The sequence below is a fragment of the Arvicanthis niloticus genome, chromosome 15, assembly GCF_011762505.2.
Source record: "Arvicanthis niloticus isolate mArvNil1 chromosome 15, mArvNil1.pat.X, whole genome shotgun sequence".
Classification (NCBI taxonomy): Eukaryota; Metazoa; Chordata; class Mammalia; order Rodentia; family Muridae; genus Arvicanthis; species Arvicanthis niloticus.
The window spans coordinates 26,598,396-26,624,227 of NC_047672.1; the positions used below are offsets into that span (position 1 = coordinate 26,598,396).

Sequence of the window (25,832 nt, forward strand, 5' to 3'; positions counted from 1 at the left end):
GTGTTTTAAGCATTGGAGGTTTTTCTATATTAAGTTCTAAGTAGATTTTTTAAAATTCTTCATTAGATTTTGACTCTTCTGATATTGTCCTTTGTTTCTCCATCACTTCATGTGGGACAAACATTTGGGACCTTGCTGCATATATTAAATCCAATGAATGGAAAGATTCCAGCATGAATGATAACAATTTAGTTTAATAAAAGACTAAGAAATCTTGAGAGCAGTCTTTGGATTCTTATTTGGTTTTCGCTGTTGTCTTTTTTTTTTTTTCAATTTCCTGGATTTGAATGAAATAATGTCAGTATCACCAACAAAGTCATAAAGCATAGCAGAAATTTATATATTGCATAGATCATAATGAAGTCTGGTAACCAGGAAAATATAGAGGAGATCTCTACCTGGTTGAGTTAGTAAGTGTTAGTAAATAGTTCATCGTTTGAAGACAGCACCTACCTCTAAGACTGTGTACATGGAAGGAAATTAAACAAGTTCTGGCCCAAGTCTCTCAGGATGGTGGGGGTAGTAAGGAGGGAGCTTTCCTGTGTGCCTCAGCTGCGGGGCTTGGCTGTCAGGAAGATAATCTCTTCCTGATAGTCAACCTCTATTTTAAAAACAACTGCTTCTCTTGCTCATTGCAGGACATTTCTTCTCTCCTGAGCCGAGTTCTGTGAAACTTCGTATGCCCGCCCCCAGCCTAAGTGGATGATGTACATGTCTCAATAGTATAACCTAGCGACATTTTGCAGTGAAAGGTGACATTCTGAGTGAGGGTTGAAATGCTCCATATGTCTTCAAATTCCACAAGTCCTGGAGTGGGGGAGACATTCAGCCACCGAAAAGCAACATAACTAAACTTTGCAAAATGCTCTGATAGTTCGTCCTCGATGCCTGGACCTACTTCAGAATGTATCCCCTTGGGACTTTAATGAAGCCATCTGGACTATTTCAGATTTAGTATTAAATGCTTTGCAGAAAGGCAGCAAAGAGTGTGCCTCAAGGGCTCCCACCTGGAGACATGCAGGAGGCTATGGACATGGGTTTCCCATTGTTCTCATTCTCTATCAGAGATTAGTTGTAAATGTGTGTTTGTTTGCTTTACATAAAAATAAACCAGAAGTGAAGATGTTCTCTTGTTGAGGACGCATCTCTCATGGCCCAGGCACCTTCATCAGCGTCAGCACATGTTCTTTCCAGGCTACGTTCTTCTTTGGAATCAACTTCTAATTCCATTTTACCTTTGGTTCCACACATTCCCTGCTCAAGTTTTTCTCTTGATAAAACAGATACAGGTATCCCTTTTGCTGGATGGCTTGGGTATCTTTTGTGTTTAAGTGTGCTCATTCCAAGGCCGCCTTTCTCCTAGAGAGCTCAGAAGCAGACACTTCTCCTTAAGGCCATTTGAAGGTGATATGATCACTTTCGAAGAGCCTTTAATTGTATCTGATTCTGAATTACCAGAATTGGTACTGAAATGCATTCAATTCAACAAATGTAAAGCAAGGACCTGCTTTTTCTAACTAAGATGTGTTTCCACATTGCTAGGGGAAATAACCTACAAAGACCAGCATGAGGACAATATAAAATCTGAGAACTTTTAGTGACACAGAAATCGATTTCAACAGGGGAAGCCAAATGTTTCTCGGATAATGATGGCTTAGTGACGTGTCAATTCCTGCTCGTCATTATTCTGGTTTATTTGCCTCTTGGACACTAATTTTTTCCACCAAGTCTGGAGACTCTCTGTTCGATGTACCAAATTCTACTTGAAATGGCTCACGAGGCTGAAATGGGTTAGTAGTTTGCACTAGTGAATGTTTAGATTTTCTACGTGTGCAAACAATTGTATGTACTCACATAATACCATTATTATGATATTACTCATCAGTAGGATCAAGGGCAATGGGATCACGCATCCCCAAGTGTTTGGACATTACTCCAACAACTAGTACATCTTTGGATATACCCTTGCCCCCCTCTTTTATTCACACCACCATAAGTGTCAACTGAGGAGAAATATTTTATGGTTGACATGATATTTCATTTGATAGCTGTCTATGATAATTAGAGCTAAGCTTACAGGAAAGTTATTGATTTATTAAATTTGCGAGGCCTCAGTGGTTTTTGGTCTTATCCTGATTTTAATCAGTTTGGAGACACTAGGCCACCACACGAAAGCTTAAGCTCATGCCAACATTACATATCCATGAGGAATTTCAAAAACAGGAAAATAATGATAATTATGCATTCATTTTCTTTTACTTCTGTTACATTTTTTTAAATGACTGAGTATGGCCATTCGTGTAATAAATTAAGCACACATTTTTGTTCCTGGCATTTGTTCTAGGTGTTAGGCCTTGAGCATTAAGTTTCACTCGATAGCATAGTTCAATGAATTCTCATTCTTCCACAATAAGTTCAGACTTAACTAATTTGTTGCAGCCCTGGGGCAGCATGCTTAAGGGGCTGACATTTAGTAACCCATAATACTCAACCAATCTAGATAATATGGAAGTGTTGTTGATTAGAATATGTCTTTTAACAAGGACATTAGTTATACCTACTCTACTGAGTTTCTCCTTAACTGACTTTTTCTTAAGGTTTATTAATTTTGATTTTATGTACCTGAGTGTTTTGCTTGTATGTGTATATATGTATCATGTGTGTGACTGGTAGCCATGTAGGCCATAGAAGGTGTCAGATCCTTTGGAACTGGATTTGAGGACGTCAGTGAGCCACCAATTAGATGCTGGGAACTAAACCTGGGTCCTCTGCAAGAACAGCAAGTGCTCTTCTGAATTTTGACTATACAATTTCTATAAAATTGTGTGTACTTATTTGTTATCATTACAATATATAATATATTTATCATGTTTGTATTATTTTTATAGGTCACCAGTCTCGTCAGAAGATCATGGTAAGAACATGTCATTTCTATTCTAAATTCTGCACTCAAAAGTTGTCCCTGGTTCCTATAGCTCAGTTTCCTAGTAGATAATAGTTAAGAAAGTGCCTCGAAGATGTGAACCCTGTATCATTTTAGTGTGAAATGTCAAACAGTTTAAGAAACACAGAGCTGCATTTCGTATCTTGTGTTATTTTCATCTCGTGTTGTAACCATTTTGGTGGAGAAGCATTATGAATTTTAATATCTTCTGCCAGGTTTCTGTCTGCCATCACAAGTGCCACATAACTTTTGAGGTGAGCATTGTTTTCTGCGAGTCAGATTTTTGTGTTTAAAATGAGGAGGTGTTACAGGAGAGATCACCCAAATCCCGTCCAGACTGGACTTGGTGAGGTCACATCTCTGTGTTAGCAGAGTGCTTTAAATCCGAAAGGGACCTGATCGACAAGTGAGCTGTTTACTCAGTGCCGTGGATTATTCTTATTTTAAGAGACAGCTGTGTCACTCAAAGGACAAAGCATCTGATTATGTCATTTCTAATTTTCGTTCACTTATTCCAGAGTCTCTCAAAATTGTTTGTTTGGTGTCGGTCACAGGGTCATCGGGCCAAACATCCACAGTCAGCTTAAGCTTCGGACTTGTTGGTATCTTTCTTGGACTTTTGAGATTGTCCCATTATACATAATCCACACCTGTAGATTAACCCTTTCCAGTTCACTGTATGTATGTAGCACTTTTCACACATAGGATGGCCACTTTACAACAGGACCAAAACTTGTGGTTGGTCTTTTGCTACTGTATTTTAGAGCAAGCCCTACAGGCTTTAAGGATGGACTCTTCATCTTCCTCTGGTGCTAACTGCTTTATCTGACATCTTTTCCCATTCTCCTGTCAATAGCCTGCACTCCAGGCATATGACTCTGTATCTGATTTCTGGATCACTTGCTGGTTTTTGCATATCTTGCTTTCATTCTTGCTGTCCCCAGAAGGAAATGACTCTTGCTTTTTGTCATGGGATGGTTTCTGCTCACCCTTCCTCATCTTCCCTGAAAGGTCTCTGATCCACTTACTATGCCATATATTTTCCTAAGCTTAACACACTACTCTGATGCTTTCCTTAGTGGGCTTCTCAGAGTGCCAATTTCTTTGATACAGTGTCCAACAAAAAACAAGCATTAAAAATGTACTTATTAAGTGAGTGAATTAAGAAAATGGAGCAAGAGTTTTAGGCTGTCTCTCCTGCTGCTACATTATGAAATCTGTCCTAATATTGGAATGAGGTTGTATCATATTCTCTGTAGAATTGTAGGGAAAATTATGTTCAAGGCCCATTAAGTCAGAATTAGGTAATCAACCACCTAATGGTAAACCATTATTGCATGCTATTTTGCTGATTGTTGCTGGTATGAATAGGGGTTTGATTGTATATTTATAAGTCCTTCAGCTTCCATGCCCAAATGATAAATTAGAAATGTGTGTTTGCCTTTATTTTGAACTAATTTTATCTGTAATAACCTGTGGCTTCTTTTATCTTTCTAAGCATAAGACTAAATCCTTTATTCACAAGGAAGGAGAAGGAGATTCTATATTCAAGTTCTGCAGTCCACTAGGACTTCTTACGGGGTCAGAAGCAATCTCTAGGCAAATGTCAGGGTCCTTTGAAGCCTTAAAAGGTGATCCCTGCCCAAATAAGCCACTCTTGGAATTAAGAGTATTTTAACAACTATTATATGTGATTAGTTAAGGAACTGCTTTGCAAACCAGATGAATATTATATTTTGGTGAATTCAAAAATGAGCTCTATATTTCTGCTTCTTTGTTTCCTGTAACTTCTAAAATTTAAACACGCGTGCTGATTTACCCACACTGCCTAACTGTTCATCATCGACTAGTCTGTGCATCATTAGGGAAGTGTTTGTACATGTTTCTTTACTGCTATGACTTTCTACCTGGCACACAATGTGTTGCCTTACATTTATATATGTTAGGAATCAGTATTTGCTGCGGCCATCATAAAACATCGTCAGTGTCATTGTCACCCTTGTATGACATTTTCATGTTTCAGTGACATCGTGACACCTCTGGAAGAGAGGTGAATCAAATGTCTCCGGTTTATTCTAAAAAAACTGAGGCACATTGGCAAATGGGTTGTGAAACCAGAATATAAAACTCCGTGCCTCTCAGTTTTCTCTTTTGTTCTCTCTCCACCAGCAATCCTGTTTCCTTCAGTAACAGCTGCTGCCTTTGGCTATTTCTGAAACAAAAATTCATTCTTGCAGAAATCTAGCTCAGAAAAGCCCCATAGCCCTGCCATTTCCCATCCGTACAGTTGCTCCTCAACACGTTTGAGCAAGCAGCCCTGCCCCTTCCTTCTTAGTCTGCCTGTTTGTGCGGTGGGCTCCTCTGCTCTGTTCTGTGTGTCTCCTGGATAGTTGTGAACTGAAATGGGGAATCATCTGTAGAAATGGGCTTCCAGTTTTTTACAGGCACCCAGATAACATGTTCTTACGTTCTTCCATCCACCAGATAACATGTTCTTACGTTCTTCCATCCACCAGATAACATGTTCTTACGTTCTTCCATCCACCAGATAACATGTTCTTACGTTCTTCCATCCACCAGATAACATGTTCTTACGTTCTTCCATCCACCAGATAACATGTTCTTACGTTCTTCCATCCACCAGATAACATGTTCTTACGTTCTTCCATCCACCAGATAACATGTTCTTACGTTCTTCCATCCAGGCAGTGTTGCAGGATGTGTAGGCTGGCTGATGTTTGCGCCACGTAGCACAGAGGTTGTGATGTTGGTATTTGCACACAACCCCAGCCACTCAGGAGGCAGAGGCAGGAAAGTCACAGGTTGGGGGCCAGTACAGAAAATGTAATGAGTCTTCTTGTCTAAACAAAGGAACAAACAAACCATACACCAACCAACCAACTAGACAGACAAAACTAACAAAAGTTAAAAGATGGTGGTGACCAGGGAGAAATGTTCCTCTTTTAACTTTACCTATGAACAATAGCATTTCACTGGAAACCTTTTATTTTTGTACCAGACCCAAGAAAGAACAAGGGGTTTAATACATAATTTGACTTGAGTCTCTAAGTAAAGAATGGGTTCAGGATTGGATGAGTGGTCACGTAAGACTACCAACACCCGACGTAGATGGCACATACATTATTGTTATGCTCACAACAGAGTGTTCAGGTTTTGAGAACAGAAGATAAAGTGTCTTGAGTACTTACTCAGAACTGTGCTGACACACTGTAACTGCATTACTCCGGTTCATTGTTAATAGGTAACAGCCTACAGGGCATGCATCTTCATAGCGTTATAGCTTGGGGAATAAGTCCTTAAATAAATGCCTTGACATTACATAGCTACTAAATGGTCGAGTTAATTTAGTCCTAGATTCAATATCCAAGCTATCCTCTTTTTAACTTTACCATATTATTGGGAAAACAAAGAAATGGTTGTCAGCATTAAAGTAAAATTGACAGAATTATTGAGAAGGGAGAAAAGTTCCTCCCCTCTAACAAGAGTTTATTTACTGCTGTGTAAGTAATTTCTTTTTAATGACAAAAGAAAACTAAACAAAAAGAAATAACAACTTCTCCCTCCTGCTGGGAATGATTTGTCCCCGTAGAAAAAGTGAAATACCGATGTCACATTTTCTCATAATTAGTTAGCTGAGTGAAACCGAAGCTTCGGGGAAGCCTGCCATGTGAGTCTCAGGGGGAACATTACGTTTTAATGCAACATCTGGAAGCTGGAGTCCCACTCCCTGTCAGGAGATAAGCTTGGCAGTGATTGATGGCCTTGTCCTCTGAGTTTCCTCTCCATTTAGGGCCTCGCACTTCATCATCTCCATTGCTCCTGGAGTCACCTCCTCCTGCCCCGGCAGCGTCTCCAGCTCGAAGCTCTTGGGTCCTTTGTGCTCTTAGCATGTTGATTTCCCAAGCCTCTCAGAATGCTGTTCTTACAGCCGCAATTGTGTGAGCATACAAAGGACGTTTTCCATTGAGTGTCTGTCTTGGTACAGAATGATATATATATATATATCTGACAGAATTAATATCCAGAATATATAAAGAAGTAAACAACAACAAAATTTTAAAAGAAAGAATGAATTGGCCTATTTTAAAAAATGGACCTGGGACCTGAACTGAGAATTTTCCAAAGAATGATGCACTATAAAAAAGCATCACGTCTCACTTTTAAAAAAACACCAATAAGCTATTTGATTCCCCAGCAGCATCTAAGTGGGCCACACACACACAGTCCTGAACACTCATCAGTCGAGGGTCTTAAGTCTGTGGTCACTTTTCTCTTGCCACAGTAAATAGCAAACAAGAATGTCAGTGACCAATGTGGAAAATGTAATGGTCACAGTCACAAACATCATGTCTGTGGGTCAGACTTGGCATTGACTGTACTTTATAGTACCTTCAAAAACACACCCTATGATCGGGTACAAAACTCTTCAGAATGTCAAAATCTATTCCTTGCTAACTCAATCTTTGGGGTTTTGTTTTGTGTTTTCAATTTTACATTTGTTATTCTCTCTCTCTCTCTCTCTCTCTCTCTCTCTCTCTCTCTCTCTCTCTCTCTGTGTGTGTGTGTGTGTATGTGTGTGTGCATGCATGTGTTTAAGTGGAGGCAGGAGTCGGTTCTTTTCCTCTACTATGTGGGTTCCAGGGGCTGAGCTCAAGATGTCAGGTTAGACCTTAGGCGTCTCTACCTGTTGGACCATCTCATCAGATCTTTGCTCAATATCCTTTTCTTTTTTTGTACTTGTGATACTGTGAATAAACACAGGGTCATTATGCATTCTAGGCAGGTAGCCCACCGCTAAGCTGTATTCCTCTTCCTCTTTTATTGCTTCTTGCTTTACCCAGGTTGGTCTTGAGTAAAGGCCAAGCTGACTCTATAGCCCAGGTTAAGCATGGAAGTACAATCCCCCTGCCTTAGCTCCTGCGTAACTAGGATTCTAGGACTGTGCTATTAGGTTTGATCATTTTCTAATAGAAACATATAGCTTATCACTTCAAATGATAACTAAAGGAAGCATTGTGAACCATTTTCTAATCAAAATTATAAAACATAAAACATATGTAAGTTGAGAGTTTTTTCAGGTTGTCTGTTTTCTGACTATGCTAATCTCCCTATCTTTCAGAAGTAATTGCATTTGCTTCTGTGTCAGCCGTGTTCTCATTTCCTTATTTTACTACATACATGCATACTCCACATGTGAATTTATGTGTGATTGTACATACATGTGGATGTGTGTACAGTTTTACCCATTTTGAATGCATTTTTACAATGTGTTTTGAACATATCCACTCACTAGTACCTCCTGCCAGCTCTTCCTAGTGCTGTCTACTCTTTCTCTCTTAACTTTCTTCATATTGTTATTAATATAATTACTTAATTATACTGAGTGCTGGCCGTAGGTATACGGGTGTGTGGCCATCCTGTGAGGTATGGACAACATAACAGCAGTCATGTTCTCAAAGTAGAGTGACTCCCTGCCCCAGCAGCCATCAACTGACAGCAGCTCCTTTGCTAAGGGTGGGAATTTTGGACCCCTTCCCCTATCAGTGATGGTATGATTCCCGGCTGAATCTTGTGCAGATCTTGTATAGGTAACCACAGCTGCTGTGAGTTGTTATGTGCAACCTCCATGTTGTCTTCAGAAAAATGATATTCAAAGTTTTTCTTCCTCAACTCCATCCTGGGGTGAGAATTCCTCTAATATGTAAGCCTTTCAGTGGCAATGGCTTAGTTGGGTGGTAGATTGTGCACACCTTCAGCTGTCCAGATAAAGGGAGAGGTCATTCAACTTGGATGCTCAACTATAGTGATCCATTGTTCCACCCAGATGATTCTTGAAATGAATTTAAAAAAAAATTGCCAGTCCGATGGTAATGTGACATTGTGTCTTGTGGTGGAACATATATTTGTGTTCTGAATTTACACATTGGTGGGGCATCTTTTCATGCATTTGAAGGCTACTTGTATTTATGTTCATCTATGAAGTGGTTCATTTTGTTATTGGCCCATCTGTTATCCCTTTGGGTTATCTGTTTCTTAAGGGTTCTGTAAACATGTTTTTGTGTGTTATAAATGCATTGTATTCTTCTCTCTGTTATAAATTTTCTTCAGCTTGTGGGTTACATTCTTAAAAGTCCTTTGAGTTTCATCCTGATAACAGATGTTCATGATTTAAAAATATCTCAAGTTACTGGTATCTTCCTGGAGTTGATGTCTTTGGGATGTTTAAAGGAATTTTGTATAAAACGAAGTTCCAATCCTGTGTTACATTCTAAAAATCCACCTGCATTCTTAATTGATTTTTTGTGGTTTGGTAAGAAATAAAGATATAATTTTGCCTTGTTTTTCATAGCTTAACAAATCACAGAAGCATATTATGTGTTTTGATCAGATCCAAACCTCTACAACTCCTTCATACCTCACCGCCATTTTTATCTCCCAAATTCAGGTACTCATCTTAAACTTCAGGGAATCCACTTAGTGCTGTCAGTATGAGCATGTGTGTCCACTGGAGCATGGGCAGCCTACTGGGCAGGGGAGTGGTTTATGTATTATAACATCTATTTTATTTATTATCTACTTCCTTTGCTGGCTTGTAAAGTCTTGCCATCTTGTATTGCCCTTTTAAAAGTTTTATTTAGATTTTGTTGCCTGCTTTTTAAAAAATAGAATAATTTTTAGTAGATGCAGATTTTTTTTAAATTAAGTAGCAACATTACAAGCACTCACACATACTTTAAATACATGCGTAAAATAAAAACTATGAAAAACTCAAAAAGAAAATTTATAAGCCAACCCACATAAATATAGGGTTGGTGTGATGACATAAAATTATATAATGGAGCCAGAGGTGTCAAGGACATCAGGAGAACCTTGCACACATAATCAGCTAAGCAAAGCTTTTAGGGACCCACAGAGACAGAAACAGCAATCACAGTGTCTGCATGGGTCTACATAAAGTCCTTTGTATATATGCTGTGGTTGGTTGTGGGACTCCCAACAGTTAAAGTTGGAGTATCTATCCCAGACTCTTTGCTTGCTCTTGGAACCCATTTCTTTCTACTAGGAACATAGAGGGAGCAGAGTCTGTGGTCAGAACTTATTGTATGAGAGAAGAATAAAAAAGTTACATGAACAAAAAGTTATACATCATAATAATCAAAGGGCATAGCCATTATGGAATACTTTTCAACTGATCACAGAGAAATAATTACTACCATAAATTTTTTTATTCTATTGGGTATTTCATATGTGGGTATTATATCTGTATCAATTTCATTTCTTTCTCCCCTGATATAACTCCTTCTATATCTCCTTCTACTTTCTGAAATTCATAATATCTTCTTTCTTTGTTTTTTATATTTATATATATATGTATATATGCATAGATATACATATATGCATGTATTTGCATACACATATATACATATATGTATATATAAATACACATAAGTATATAAATATATTTATATATAAATATTCATAAATATATGCATATACATATGTATATGCATATACATACATTCACATATATAATGAGTAAAACCTGCTGAGTCTATCTACTTATATATGTGTGTTTAGAGCTGACTACTTAGGGTGACATAACTTATCAAGAGGCTCATCCTTTGAGAAGTCTAATGCTGTTTCTCAGCATCTACTAATTGCCTGTAGGTCTTCATTTATGTATAGGGCCTTGTGAGAGTTCCCTCATCAATGCTGGAATGTCAGTTATTGCTTTCTTGCATGGGTCTTGTTTAGGTGACTATATGGTTGTTATTTTATGGGTGCAGAAGGCATTACATCTCCCAACAGAGGGTATTCTGGCTCTTACAGTCCCTCTGTCCCTTCAATGATCTTCCCTTAGCCTTGGGGCTGTGTTGTAGAAATATCAACTGGGGTTGAGCATTCCCCGATCAGTTATCTTCTACGATTTGAATAGTTGTAAGTTTTTTATAATGGTCTCCATCTGTTGCAAAAAGAAGTTTCTGTGATGAAGAGTAAAGACTAAACTCAACTGTGGATATAAGGATAAATATTTAGAATGCATTTAGAAATTATCCTGGTTTGGGAACATTGTAGAAGTAGGTTTCCCTCTGGGGTTCACGATCTCTCTAGCCACAGGTAGTTGGCTATGTTTACAGTACCAGGACTGAATTTCTTTCTGTTTAGTAGATTTTAAGTCTAATTTAGATGTCTGTTGGTTAGTCACAAGAGAAAAATTGTCAATATCATAATAGATTTTCTCATTTGTTGTATTGATCAATATGTCTGTTACTTTAAAAAGATTTATTTATATTAAGTATATAAGTATTTTGTCTTTGTGTATTTATGCACACCACTTGCAAGCCCAGTGCCTATCAGAGGACAAGAGAGCATCTGACCCCATAGAACTGGACATACAGATGGCTATGAGTTGCCAGGTGGGTGCTGGGAACTGAACCTGGGTCTTCTGCAAGAAATATATACACTTCTAACTCCTGAGCCATTCCTTCAACCCAGCATGACTATTCTTATACCAAAACCACACAGTTTTAATTGTTTTGAGAATGGACTAGATCTTAATGTCTGATAGAGAATAAACTCACACATTTGTTCTTATTCAGAGTATCTTAGTCACAAGGGCCTTTTTGTTTAAAAATTGAAAGCAGTTTGTCACATTCAAATTCATGAATATTATTATTCAATACTATTAAATTTTTATGAGTAGTTTGGAGAGATGGCTTGGCTCAGTAGTTCAGAGTGAGTACTGCACTTCCAGAGGATCTGAGGTAGGATCCCAGAGCCCACATCACATAGATCACACCATATGCAGCTTCGGCTCCAAGAGATCCAGATCATCTTCTGGTGTTCACAGTCACCTGCGTACAAGTCACAAACACATGCTCACATGTGCACACATGTCTCTCTCACACACACAACACACACACACAAATAAAAAAAATCTTCAATACCATGTAACTGTTCCATGAGTTCAGAAATCAGTATGTACAAGATTAATGCAAAAAAGCCTCCAATACTAAGTTGTGGTTCTTTGAATTTAAATGGATGATCAGCAGTATTTTGTAGTTTCATCATCTTCTGTTCAGTGTATTCCTAGTTACTTTATGTCACTAATGATACTTCATGTGGTGAGATTTTATATCATCTAAGTGTTCTTTGCTGGCATGTGACAATGAAGTTGGCTTTTAAAAGCTTGTCTCTGGGTCAAGATTCCTATTGACCTTTAACTGTGTAAACTGTATCAAGGGCCTTCCTGTAGAAAGAAAATTCTGTATAGCATTGTTAACAAATGCAGAGAATTCTGCTTTGCTCTCTCCTCTCGTGCTTCGTGTGTACTTTCCTGTGCCTCTGCACATTGGTGCAGAACTGAATTTGTCCACATGGTCAGCTCCACTGCTGATCTCCTCCTGATATCAAGGTGACTGTCATCTATAAATTTTTATCAAATCGACACTTTCATGGTCCATTACTCAATGTAGGGGTTGTCAGTTGTTTGCAGATATTTTAAGTCTATTTTTCGTTTGTATTTTTCTAACTTGACATAAAATAAATGTCATTCTGTATTTTTTTATCTTGTTTTTCTTCTTCGCTTGTAAATATACTTCATCTCAGTAACTGATTTTTTTTCAGTAGAAACCAGTATTATATTTATGAGATGAACTCAAGTTGATTATTGTATTAATCTCTCTTATCTACAGCTAGGTTTCATTTGCCAGTACTTTATTAAGATTGTGACACCTGCGTTCATGGATATGACTGGCCTTTTCATTTCTTTTCTCTTTTTATTTATTAGCGAATAGATGCTGATACTTCCTCCATCAAATGATTGAGAAAACAAATCATTCTTTTACTAAGCTCTGAGATACTTCACCCAACCCTGAGCCATTTATTTCTGCAATACCTTACATGTCTTCCTATTTGTATACTATAAAACTGAGACACAGACCTACTGATTGGCTTGTCCCAGAGCTCAGGCATAGGTAATGAGGATTAGAACATGGATGTGGATTCAGGCAATCAGGATCCAAGACCTATTATTCTGCATCAACCCTCTTGTCATCTTGATTCTGTTTCTATAACTGAGACTTTATAGTTTAAGTTTGACAGGAACTAATCTTTAAAGAGGAAGAAATGCTCACTTTCATATAACTTGGCATTGAAGAAAATCCATTTTTCCCATCCCCATACTTCGCACTTAGGGAAATAGGAGCCCCATTTCCTGCTAGTAGCCCTCAGAATTGTTGACATGTAGCGTTTCCTTCGGGGAGCTGGTACAGTCAAGGACTCGTCCTCGTGACTAGGAGAATGGAAGGTAGTTTCCCCTTTTCTGTGGCTAGTAAAATGTGGTGAGTTGAGACACAGATGGACCAATCTACAATCTTTAACTGACTACTAGGAATGGCTTACAATGTTGGTTTCCACTGTATGCTACCTTGAAGTAACTTTGGGCTAGCTAATGCCAAGTTGCTAGAGGATATTTTCCCCCATATCTAGTTTCTTACCCTTTAATCCCCTGCTGCGTTTCTAATTAGATTCAGACATTTTAGAGCTTGTATTTAGGGCTGATCCCAGTTTGGTTTCTGTTGCTGTCATGAGTAATTTCTATGCCTTTGCTTACAGACACTCTCTGGATCCCAATCCCCTTGGGCTCATTCAGCCACATAGCTCCTGTCACTTCCTACCGTCCCCCTGGCAGACCACCATCTTTGTCTTTTATTCTACGCTCTCCTCTGTACTTACTAATTCCTGTGTACTGGAGCTACCTCCAGGAGCCTAAGGACAAACAGTGATGAATTTATCTGACAGCTTAAATGCTTCTGCTTTCTCCTTCCTTATTCTTTTACTGATTTAAAAAAATTGTATGCCTTTAAAAAATATTTTCTCTTGAGCAGTGTGGCTCTTATTTGATTCTAAGCCCAATGAATAGAGACATTGCCCTGTTCTCTGCAATGCCCTGGCACAGAACCGAATTCCTCTATTCAAGCTTTACTGTTAAGTTTGCTGCACTCCATGGTGTTGGCAAACAGAAACTTCCAGGGCACATCTTTGAATCCTACTGCAGCCTCATTAATGCTGTTCCCTGTGGTAGAAGATAGGTCAGCCCTGGTCTTTTTCCAAAGAGGTTCAGTTACTAGTGTACTGAGAAGATGGCCTTTTGCAGTAGTTTCAATGGGCGCTCCCCAAAGACTGTGTGAAAAGGAAGAAATAGAAATGACAGCACACCCACCCAAATTGGTTTTCTTTCCCAAATCCCTGGAAAATAGATTATCCATTGCTGCTTGAAAACAAAGCCAGGGAATGAAACGGCTCCCTTCCCCCTGGGGTTCCCAAAATCTGGTTTATGTTATTTTGTATGTGTTCTGACCCTACTGCGCTCTCCCTGACCCCTTGATTGTAAGCATATGATCTTTTTGATCCCTTTGGTTTCTTTGGAGTGCTTTGTTGGTGACAATTATCTAATTCTCTGTGAAGGCCGGGTTGTTGAGTGTGCTGTGGGAAGGGAGGTTTCTTTTCTAGGACTGTTTCACAACAATGCTATAGATTGCCTTCTGCCTCAGAGAACAGTTAAATGAATGATTTGAAAATACTGAAAAATAATCCAGTGGTAGGAAAATGGAATGTTTGTGAGGGCAAAGTTAACCTCATGAATTGTGTTTAAATGGAAGGACAGGATCAAGACCATCAAATGAACTGACCTGTCTGACAACAAATAACTAACAGAGTAAATTCCCATAGAAAAGTGAATCTGACTTTTCAAAAGGAAATGTGGGTACTCTGGGCCTTTGGATTCTATCTCCTCATTTATGAGAACAGAAATGGAGAGTTAAAGTATAGTTTTTTTTTTTTTTTTTTTAAATGGAAGCTAACTGTATTTACTTACGTTCTTATTGTATAAAAGCACATCATCTGACATATTAATACCCAGTATATTCATGATGTTAGGTTGACACAATATCAGTTGTTGTCATATGATCCTTACATGAAGATCATTGACATTCCATTACTGTTCTTCGTTGTAATTGAAATCCTAATACTCCATGAAAATTTAGTGTGTTCTACCTAAAGTTGATCTAGCTGATTCTTAGTTCAGGGCTAGGTTTCAAGAATCATTATGACAATTAGTTGCAACATATTAGAATACGTAACACTTTTCCAATCAGGTCCTGATAGGGTATTCTTAGATGTGTCACTTTAACAAGTATGCTCTACTACTTTGCAAGCCTTTGTTTTGTTTAGATACAGGGATTCATGTAGCCTAGGCTACCTTTGACTGTTCTACAGCTAAGGAGGACCTTGTACTTCTGAGCCTCCTGCTTCTACCTCTACAGTGCTGGGATTATATGCATGTTCCACCACATGCAGCCTGGAAAGCACTGTGGGTTTTTGTTGTTTGTTTGTTTTTTAATCAGTTTATGGTTTTGCTTGCCTGTGTGACCTGTTGTAACTATTTAGGCTTGAACTGTTTTGTTTAGAGATAGATTCATCTCTCCAGGCCTGACACAAAATTGTAATGTCAACTAAATGTTTCTTGCATGGTTTTTCACGATGTCCATGTAAGTCCTCTGGGTAGGTTTGGGTGCTATATATTTTGGGATATTCTTTTCTTATCAACCTGAAGCACCCACTGGCCAGCCAATATCGCTGTATATAGTACTTGTATGAAGTAATAGCAGTTCATCATTCTGTCTCTTCTTTACCTCAGACAGGCCATTTGGTTCTCCACATTTCCCCATACAAGAACCTGAAAACTCTGGTTTATGGAAACTATTAAAGCTTTAATTTCTTGAACCAATCATGAAAGTGTCTGTTTAGGAAGACCTGGTATCACCACCATGATATTGTGGTGGTATTTCAGTTTCTATAACCAGACAAAGAAGGTAGAGTATTAACTAGCTAGAGAGCTACATTTTTTAAATAAGCCTCTCTGATTCTGGGTATACACCCTGGGTTTATTTCAAATTAGCTACATGACCTTGAACATGTTGCTGAATGGTACCATCTTGGAAACTGGGAAGATAATAATCATACATATATCTGATAGGCTTAGTGAGACTTAGTTTAGGTAATAAAGGTGAAGCCTCTAAATCTATGCCTAACAAATAAAAGGCTTGCCCATATCAAAAGAAAGAAATAGGAATGTTCAATAGCCAAATTGGAATGCGCTCTAGTAAGTATAGCTTTTGTGTCCTTTTTACATGGGCTTTCAAAATTAATTAGTAGAACCTGTTATTTTACATATTTCCCAGGACAAGAGATTTTACCTGAGGTGACAGTCCAATGCATTCTATCATTGTCAGGATGACTTCTGTCATTGTAAATTAGGCACTTGAGATTTGATGTCAAGGCTGACCAGGATTAGTAGGATGGTCTGGCTAGAGAAGAGCCCTCCTCAGACTTAGCAAACCATTCATCTTTGTTCTTGGTTCCCCCACAGATCAGACTGTAATGGCTGCCTTGAAAGTCCTCAGTTCTGTATATGTTTGCTTCTAAGAATATCATCAATGTAAGATGTGAGGGGAAAACAAACAAGATGCCTACACTTTTGAAGAAGTGTTGTGCAAACCCTAGGTGGTGACCGCTAAGCCATGCTTATGGATTTCTCTTTAATGCCCTCTGGACACACTTGGCTGTGTGTGAATCCAGGGGTTAACTTTTTTTTTTTTCTTTTGGAAGAATGATTGAATTCTTGTGGAGAATGAAGTGCCAGTTTTTATGTCACCTAATGACAACTGGGCCATAAAACCCAGCCCTTCATGAGTGTCACTGATGATTTCATGCCGCACTCAAATCTAGCTGATGTATGTCTCCTGAGCATGCTCAGAACTCACTGTTTCCTGAGCATGCTCAGAACTCACCATTTGTCTCGCTGCTCTTGCTTCTTCTTTGGCATATTGTTGCTTAGTCCTCTCGGTAGGAGGTAAGGAGAGTTAACAGTTACTTTTTACTTTTTCAAATTAGGTATCCTAACTCTTTTTGTTCTTCCGATGAGAATGTGTCATGGGCTTACATGGGGGAAACTAAAAACTATTTTATAGCAATTACAAGTACAAATAACCTCCTTTGTCATTACACTATCATTTTTCAAAATCTGCACATTTTGTCATATGTATTTAGCTAACATCTGTTTCTGAAAGTGGCTTGTGCTGTATTCACTCCTCTTGGTTTCACCTCTGTTCCAGTAAGGAAGGTTTTAGCTAATACCATTTTTTTTAAATGTCTCATTTTAGGGAGAGTGTTCAGTTGTGTTAGGAACTGATAAGGTGCTTAGTGTATAGCGTGATAGCCATTTGACCCATAAACCTATAATCTTCCAGAACTCTAGAACACACTCTTACTTGAATCCTGGCCTTAAACCCCATTTCCCCTGCAGTGCTGATGTATGGGCAAAGCCAATAACCATCTCTCCTTTTCAGGTACCATCAGCAGTTAGTTCTGAATGCACTGTGTATATACTTCTCAACTTGAATTCCTTTTAGAGGTCCTGAAGGGCACTGTCAAAATAGATCAAAATAATTCAAGGAGGCCAGTCACATAAGAAATGCCAGCCTGAGAGAAGGGATCAAGCCAAAGTCCCAGTTCTACTTATAGACTCTGTAAACATCAAGAGGAGCAGTGGGTCAGCACAGCCCCCCCTGCTATGATAGCCTTCCCCTGCTATGGACCACCTGCCTCTCATTGGTGAGGCTGAGCAGGGCTTTATGTTAATCCTCTCTCTGGCTCTCTCAGGATTATAGCTTTCTCATCCAAATGACTGAGAATCGAAAATAAACAAAGTGAGTCAATTTAAATTAACTCCCTTCAACATTATGGAAGGGGGTATGGGAACCTCAGAGAATACTGACATTTCTTTTCCATATCTTACTCAAATCAGTTTGCAATACACTAAGCATCTTAATTTGCATTACTTCATTCAAATGTTAAGAAAGAAAAAAAGGGTGTTATTGTCTACTGTAATGTCTTGGGGTTCATGAGTTTAGTAAGGTATTATAATAAGATTAAACCCTTTACAAATACCAAAAAAAGAAAAAAGAAAAAAAAAAACACCTCTGTGTCTGTACATGCTTTATACTTACTGAGAAGAGTAGTTAATGGGACTCTGTGATAGCAATGCCATGGGTGAGTGTTCTCTTCTAATTGAGGAATTACATCAGATGGTGGTACAGTACAAAAGAATGTAGTGACTCTTACACCCAAACATGATGCCATTACTTTAGCACTAGAAAAAGCATTCAATGCTCATGCCACTTGAGCTGTAGAGGTTGGACAGAGGGTATTTTCAAGAACCCTGTTGATCCCTCTTGTGATGACTGTGACACATTTTACATGGCTGACTGAAGTCAACACACTCTGAGTGATGAAGTGTTTGTGATCCCTTAACCTATGGTAATTTTTCTCAGTTCAATGCTCAAAGCAAATGATTTAACCTATGACTCTGGAGTTAATCCAGATTTTTACTACCCGTGTTCTAACAAAGTAACAGGCATCGTGACTATATTGTGTCTGGTTTGACTCCTAATGTTTCTAGACTTGAAATCTTTGGGTGCACCATATAAGCACAATTATATTTCCAAGGGATGTGAAACATCTCTGTGACTCAGAAATTGACTTTCAGGTAAAACAGATGTCAGTGGAGGAGGCTCCCTCCCTCCATCTACCCATTTCTCCCTCCCTCCATCTTTTCCTCCATCCATTTTTTTCTTTTCTTTTGTGTTACTAGGGATCAAACCCAGGGCTTTGAACATGTTAAGCATTCACACTAATACTGAATTAAATTGCCAGTCCAGGTGACCTTTCCAAAGTCCCCAGTTAATAAGCAAGAGAAGTGTTAAGCAGGTGGACCACTGGCTTACGGGCAATCACATATGCACTCCGTACTTTACTTATTTCTCATACCATGAGGTTTTCAGGGAAAGGGAGATCATCAAACTTCCGGGCTATAAAAGTACATTCTGCACACCTTTGGCTTAACTGCAGTGCTGGAATTGAAGCACACAAAACAGCACTTTCCCAACGAAAACAGCAACAACAACCAAAAAAATCAAATGAGATGCTGCTGAAAACATCTGCTCTCTGCACCGTTTACAGCCAATTCCAGTGGTGAATAAAAAGAGTGAATGGACTTCTGAATAGGGCACATTCTGGTCCCCTGGCAGTGAGGTAGAGTTTTTCTGCTGGAGGGAACAGGAGATGGCTGCATCTCTATTTTTCTCCAAACGGAAAACTTCTTCCATGTTACTAGGAGCTTTAGAAGAATTCTTACAGCAGATGGAAAGAAACCATATACATCCACACGTGCAATTATCAGGCGCTAATTGAATTTGAGGGTTAGCTCTGTCATTAGAAGGAAATGAAGCCTCTCTGTGTCTCCCATATATGGCTATACAGTCTGCAGTAGAGATGGCACATGTTTGGATATAAGACCCCTGAATAGATGCTGCTACTGTTTAGTCCAGATAGTGATGGTGACAGTGAGTGACCCAAAGGGTGGGTTCTATGTCTTTCAGACAGTATTTCTATAGGACACCCTGGTAGTGTTGCCCGAGGATCAAACAAGAGGTTTTCAACTTGTAGGTCGAGACCCGTTGGTGTTGAACTTTCATAGGGGTCGCCTAAACCCATCGGAAAACAGATATTTACATTATGATTCATAACTGTAGCAAATTGCAGTTATTAAGTAGCAACAAAAATAACTTTATGGTTAGGGGTCACCAAAACTGTAATAAAAGGTCACAGCATTAGGAAGCTAGAGAACTACAGGGCTATACTATAATAAATCGAAATTTTGATGGAGAAAGAAGGAAGAAAATCAGAGGAGTCCTGCCTCACATCTGGGATTAAGAAGACACTATGGGGCCAGAGCATATATTGAACTGGATTTTTAATTAAAAAAAAACAAGTACAAGAATAATTTATTCTGTTTTAAAGTTGCAAAACAAAATTAAGAGAAGTTAATATATAGGTTAAGGGCTCAATTCCTTTTACGTCAATGAAAACACTGAATGATTGACAAATTCAAGACAAATGCGGTGCTCACACTTGACCCAGTATGATCACAAGTGCACTTCACACTGTCCCATTAATTAATAAGTATGAGATTATGCTTAGCCAATAGGAGGTTTGTACCATCATCTTCTCCAAAGTCCACTTCTCTAGAGAGATTTCTTCACATAGGTTTCTCTGTATTTACTTGATCAGACTCTGTCCAGTTTTTCTGTTTTCGAGCAGCCAGCCATGATACATGAGCAGCAAACTGTGAAAGCTTAGCTTGCAGAGATGGGATTTAGTATAATCATCAAACACGGCAAAGGTAATCTAACACACGCTTAGCAGGATGGACAGCCACTGTGAATTATGCTAATTAGACATAAATGGGAAGCAGCTCGGGAAAGTGATGGCAATTAATATTATTCTACATAGGCAGACTGAATGCGTCCAAGAAGGGGCGAGGGAAAAAAAAATCAGAGAGTTCTAAAAATTTCTGCATTTAACCTGGTCCTGAGGGAATGTCTGTCAATCAGAGCAGGATATGAGATAAGTTATTTTTATAATAAAAGCTAAAGTACTGGACTTGCATTGAAAAAAGCTGATCTTTTGAAACAGATTCCCGGTTTTTCTTACAATAACACACAGGTCTGTATTAGTTATTGTTTCACAGAAAAGTGAACTCTGAACATCCTGGCTGAAGACACAACTGCTCTTTTGGCTTAAAACGTATGCTCTGGGCAGAGAGGTTTTCAGAACAAGTTTGTCTCTGATTCACTGGATGCTGAGCTGCTCACAATCAGCGTGACCACACACATGGCTGTGACTTGGGACTGGCTTTAATCATTAATTGTAATCGTGGTCCACCTTACTGAGCTTTCCATGGGCTGTTTGGCTTCCTTAGGAAATGGTAGCTGATTCTAAAAGCCACCATGGCTGTCAGCCCTTGGAAGGATGCTCTCCATACATAGGGAGTCATGGACCATTTTTTCACTGAAATTCTGCTTTACTCATATTCGAAAGAAAGGCGATACACAGTCTAGATCTCATCAGGAAGACTTGAAAATCACATTGCAAGATGGATGTGTAGGGTGTGTAGGAAGAGAAATTTAGCAATACTATTTCTGAAAAGTAAATTTGTCAATTCTGAATGCCTTTCTTTCCCCTCTCCTAAAGTTATTCTTTCAAGTATTCATTTATCAGTCTATTTAATTTTATTTCTGCGGAGACATACATGATAAAACACATGACACACGATGTTTAGTATGTTCTCACTAGTGACATGGGCAATAAAGGTTGTTGGCCAGAGTCATTTCTCAATACTAACTAAAGTCAGAATCAGCACTCCAACTCAGTTTTGGTCTGTGAGGTAAAGTGTGCGTTTGCCAAGCAGTCTTAGCATCATCTTCTCTGGTACATTCATTTTGCAGTGTGACTAAGTCCAGTGAACTTGTGCCTTCCCTCCCTGAATATGGATAAACTGGGACTTCAGTTAGAAGAATGGTTCATGATCACCATGTGAAGATGAATATCTTTGCCTGGGCTCCCAGCCATGGTGGCTTTTAGAACCAGCCACCATTTCCCAAGGAAGCTGGAACAGTCCATGGGAAGACAAATAAGAGCATCCATGGGTTCCAGTAAAGCCAGCTCCAAGTCACAGCCATGTGAGTGGTCACACTGACAGTGGGCAGTTCAGCATCCAGTAGAGCAGAGACAAACTTGCTCTGAAAAACCTCTCTGTCCAAAGCATGTGGTTTTTGACCAAATGAATAATTCAACCATGAGTTCACCTTGCTGTGCCATCGTAGCTGACACAGACCCATGAGATAATGTAAAAGACAAGCAAACAAACACACACACACACACACACAAAACCAAAAATAACACGAGTCTGTTTCAAAAGATCAGCTTTTTCAATGCAAGTCCTGTACTTTAGCTTTTATTATAAAAATAACTTATCTCATATCCTGCTCTGATTGACAGACATTCCCTCAGGACCAGGTTAAATGCAAAAGTCTTTAGAACTGTCTGATTTCTCCTTTTCCTCGCCCCTTCTTGGACGCGTTCAGTCTGCCTATGTAGAATAATATTAATTGCCATCACTTTCCTGAGCTGCTTCCCATTTATGTCTAATTAGCATAATTCACAGTGGCTGTCCATCCCGCTAAGCGTGTGTTAGATTACCTTTGCCGTGTTTGATGATTATACTAAATCCCATCTCTGCAAGCTAAGCTTTCACAATTTGTTGCTCATGTATCATGGCTGGCTGCTCGAAAACAGAAAAACTGGACAGAGTCTGATCAAGTAAATACAGAGAAACCTATGTGAAGAAATCTCTCTAGAGAGGTAGACTCCTGGTGCCGACTGAAAACAGGGAAAATCTGAAAATTGTACCTCACCAGACTGAACAAACCTAGAGCCTAACCTTTATGTTGGGTCTGTTCATCATTTAGTGATTTCCATTTATAGAAATCGACATTGGACTTAAAACTACCTATTATCTTTACTGTTTAAGAGGTCTTTTGTTTTAATTTGGAGGCATTCAGGTCTAAGTAGAACAAACCAACCAGATTATTATGGTGAAAAGCACTTGACCTTAGAAGAGAGACGAGCAGAAAATAACCGGAGTGAAACCCATCTGCACCTTTGATCTTTTGCTCACAACTCTGTGGCATGAGGTATGTCAGTTCGTGTCCTAAGCACTTTGTTTTACATCTGTGAAGTCAGAGTTGGAATACAGACAAAGTCAGATAGAGGATGTAGAAAGGTCTCTACTGACTAGGAAGTTGGGATTCTTGCTCTCGACAGGCAAACGCTGGCTTACAAAGAAGTAGAACTTTACAGACTCGTGATTATGACTCCGTCAATCAGCAAAACTTATCTTTGAGATTTCCACATGTCATTTTTTTGTTCACACTTTTCTCTTTCAATTTTTTTCTTCGACACTTTTAGGCATTTGAACAATTGTTACCATGAGGAAATGGTAATGAGCCAGGTAATTGTACTTGGCTTTTAAAACTGAACAATCAGGCATTACATATTAGACTTTTTAAAATCTTCACGTGTGGAGGGTTTTGCTTTTGTTTCATAGATCATATAATGCTCTTTTGTCTGATTTATTAAGAACTATATCATGAGTGGAGAGATGGCTTAGAAGTTGAGAGTATTTGCTGCTCTTCTTCCAAAAGAACCAGGTTTTGTTCCCAGCACCTATGTTAGGTGGTTCATAGTCACCGGTAACTCCGATTATGGGGAAGTTAATGCTGTCTTCTGGTCTCTGTTTGCACTGTGCTCATGTGCACATATCAACACATACAAAAGTAAAAGTGAAAATATAAAAGAATTACAAGGACATGTGCCTTTGACATATTATTATTCCTATTCTTGCTGGCACATCAAGAATCACAACTTAAACTGTTTTTATTGGATGTTTTCTTTATTTACATTTCAAGTGTTATCCTTTTCCCCAGTCTCCCCTAAACCCTCTATCCCATCCCCACCTCCCCTGCTTCCATGAGTGTGTTCCCCCACCACCTACCCACTCCAGCCCCCCCCACCCTTGCATTCCCTTACATTAGGGCATCAAACCTTCACAAGACCAAGGGCCTCTTCTCCCACTAATGTCCAACAAAACCATCCTGTGCTACATATGCCCCTGGAGCCATAGGTCCCTCCATGTGTACTCCTTGGATGGTGGTTTAGTCCCTGGGAGCTTTAGGAGGGTCTGGTTGGTTGATATTGTTGTCTCTGTGTTTGCTCCCATGAGTATTTTGTTCCCCTTTCTAAGAAGGTCCGAAGCACTCACACTTTGGTCTTCTTTCTTCTTGAGCTTCATGTGGTCTGTGAATTGTATCTTGGGTATTCCAAAAGATTGGGCTAATATCCTTTTATCAGTGAGTGCATATCATGTGTGTTCTTTTGTGATTGGGTTACCTCACTCAGGATGACATTTTCTAGTTCCATCTATTTGCCTAAGAATTTCATGAATGCATTGCTTTTAATAGCTGAGTAATACTCCATTGTGTAAATATACCACATTTTCTGTATCCATTCCTCTGTTGAAGGACATCTGGGTTTTTTCCAGCTTCTGGCTATTATAAATAAGGCTGCTACGAACATAGTGGAGCATGTGTCCTTGTTATATGTTGGAGCATCTTCTGGGTATATGCCCAGGAGTGATATAGCTGGGTCCTCAGGTAGTACTATATCCAGTTTTCTGAGGAACCGCTAGACTGATTTCCAAAGTGGTTGTACCAGCTTGCAATACCACCAACAATGGAAGAGTGTTCCTCCATATCCTCACCAGCATCTACTATCACCTGAGTTTCTGATCTTAGCCATTTTGACTGGTGTGAGATGGAATCTCAGGGTTATTTTGATTTGCATTTCCCTGATGACTAAGGATGTTGAACATTTCTTTAGGTGCTTCTTGGCCATTTGGTATTCCTCAGTTGAGAATTCTTTGTTTAGCTCTGTACCCCATTTTTAGTAGGGTTATTTGATTCTCTGGAGTCTAACTTCTTGATTTCTTTGTATATATTGGATATTAGCCCTCTATTTGATGTAGGATTGGTAAAGATCTTTTCCCAATCTTTTGGTTGCCATTTTTTTAGAAGTAACTATACACCAAATTCTTGGGTTATAATTTTCCTTTATGTAAAACGTTTTTCTCTGTTTCCAGGTTGAAAAATAAGAGTAAGCCACTGTATTCTATGAACTAGATTCTCTGATCTTGAGTTTATTTCTATTGTAGCTTCCTCCTGTTGCTGTGATAAAATACTTTGAAAAGCAGCGAAGTGAAGAATAGAGAGACTTTCTCTGGTTTCAAATTCCATTGTTGTAGGACAGTCACATGTGTGAGTGCATTAGACATCTGGGCTCACCATATTCACAGTCAAGAGCGGAGAGAACCAAACTCATTCCTAAGGTTCACTTGCTGCTTGCCTTTTGATGCTCAGCTAGCTTTTCTAACTTCTATATAATTTAGGGTTCTGTTCATGAACTGGTGCCACCCTAGTAGTCGGGGTCAGTTAACAGTCAAGCCAGTACCTCACAGACATACCTACATCCCAAACTTGGCTAGATACTTCCTCAACTGATATTTCCCCCACCATGGTTCTAGTTTGTAGCAAGTTAATGTTTGAAGAAATAGTGTACCAAGAAAAATAAACCATTTCATATGGACGGATTCAACTTATCACATATAAAAATTATTCTCCACTCCCTCACTATCTTACTGTGTAAGTTTACACAATTTATTTTTTCAGGAAACTTACTTGTAAAGTTGAAGCCTCCCCCACCCCCCTTAGCCTCTAGAAATTTGAAGCACTCCTTTTATTATGAGGGATCTATGTGAAAACCAAAATTAAAACTGAGTTCAGGAAATAAGGAATAATGCTGTAATCATAGCAGCTCGTTATTTTGTTTTTAAACTTGATCTCCCACAAGGTTATTACCTAGAGTTGAATATTAATGGACTCGGGCTGTCTTTATGCAGAAGAGATCTTAAACAACCGTGTTCATAAGGAAGGACATTAATCAGGGGACAGAAGGGAGCCTTGTTTCTAATAATGTTTGCATAATAGCTACCCTTGGGTGTGCTGCTTGGCTTTAAAAATAAATATCCATGCTTTCTGTATCCAATGCAATGAGAATTATCCGTGGCTATAATTCTGTTATATGATTTTCTATGTATTTATGGGGACATCAAACTGAAAGCTGCTGGAACTTCGCAGAAACAAATAGCATTGCTTAGGATGGATGCAGGGTAGAAGTTGTAGAAGCTGAAAGAGACTCTACTTGGAGGACTGGTGACAAAGAACCTGCTAGGGAGTTGTAACAGATTTCAGAAGGGAAGGAACAGGCAGGCCGGCTGAAGGACACTCAG

The 25,832-nt window shown here is 39.0% G+C and overlaps 1 protein-coding gene across 4 annotated transcripts in view; it reads left to right on the forward strand.

The window, feature by feature from the left end:
* The window catches only part of Dgki (diacylglycerol kinase iota), a 423,756-nt gene that overhangs the window by 367,762 nt on the left and 30,162 nt on the right, over positions 1-25,832 (forward strand). For all 4 annotated transcript variants that reach the window (XM_034519548.2, XM_034519550.2, XM_076913542.1 and 1 more), the window contains one exon: positions 2,889-2,914. In XM_034519548.2, the coding sequence (XP_034375439.1) occupies positions 2,889-2,914 (26 nt within the window). The remainder of the gene's footprint in view (positions 1-2,888; positions 2,915-25,832) is intronic.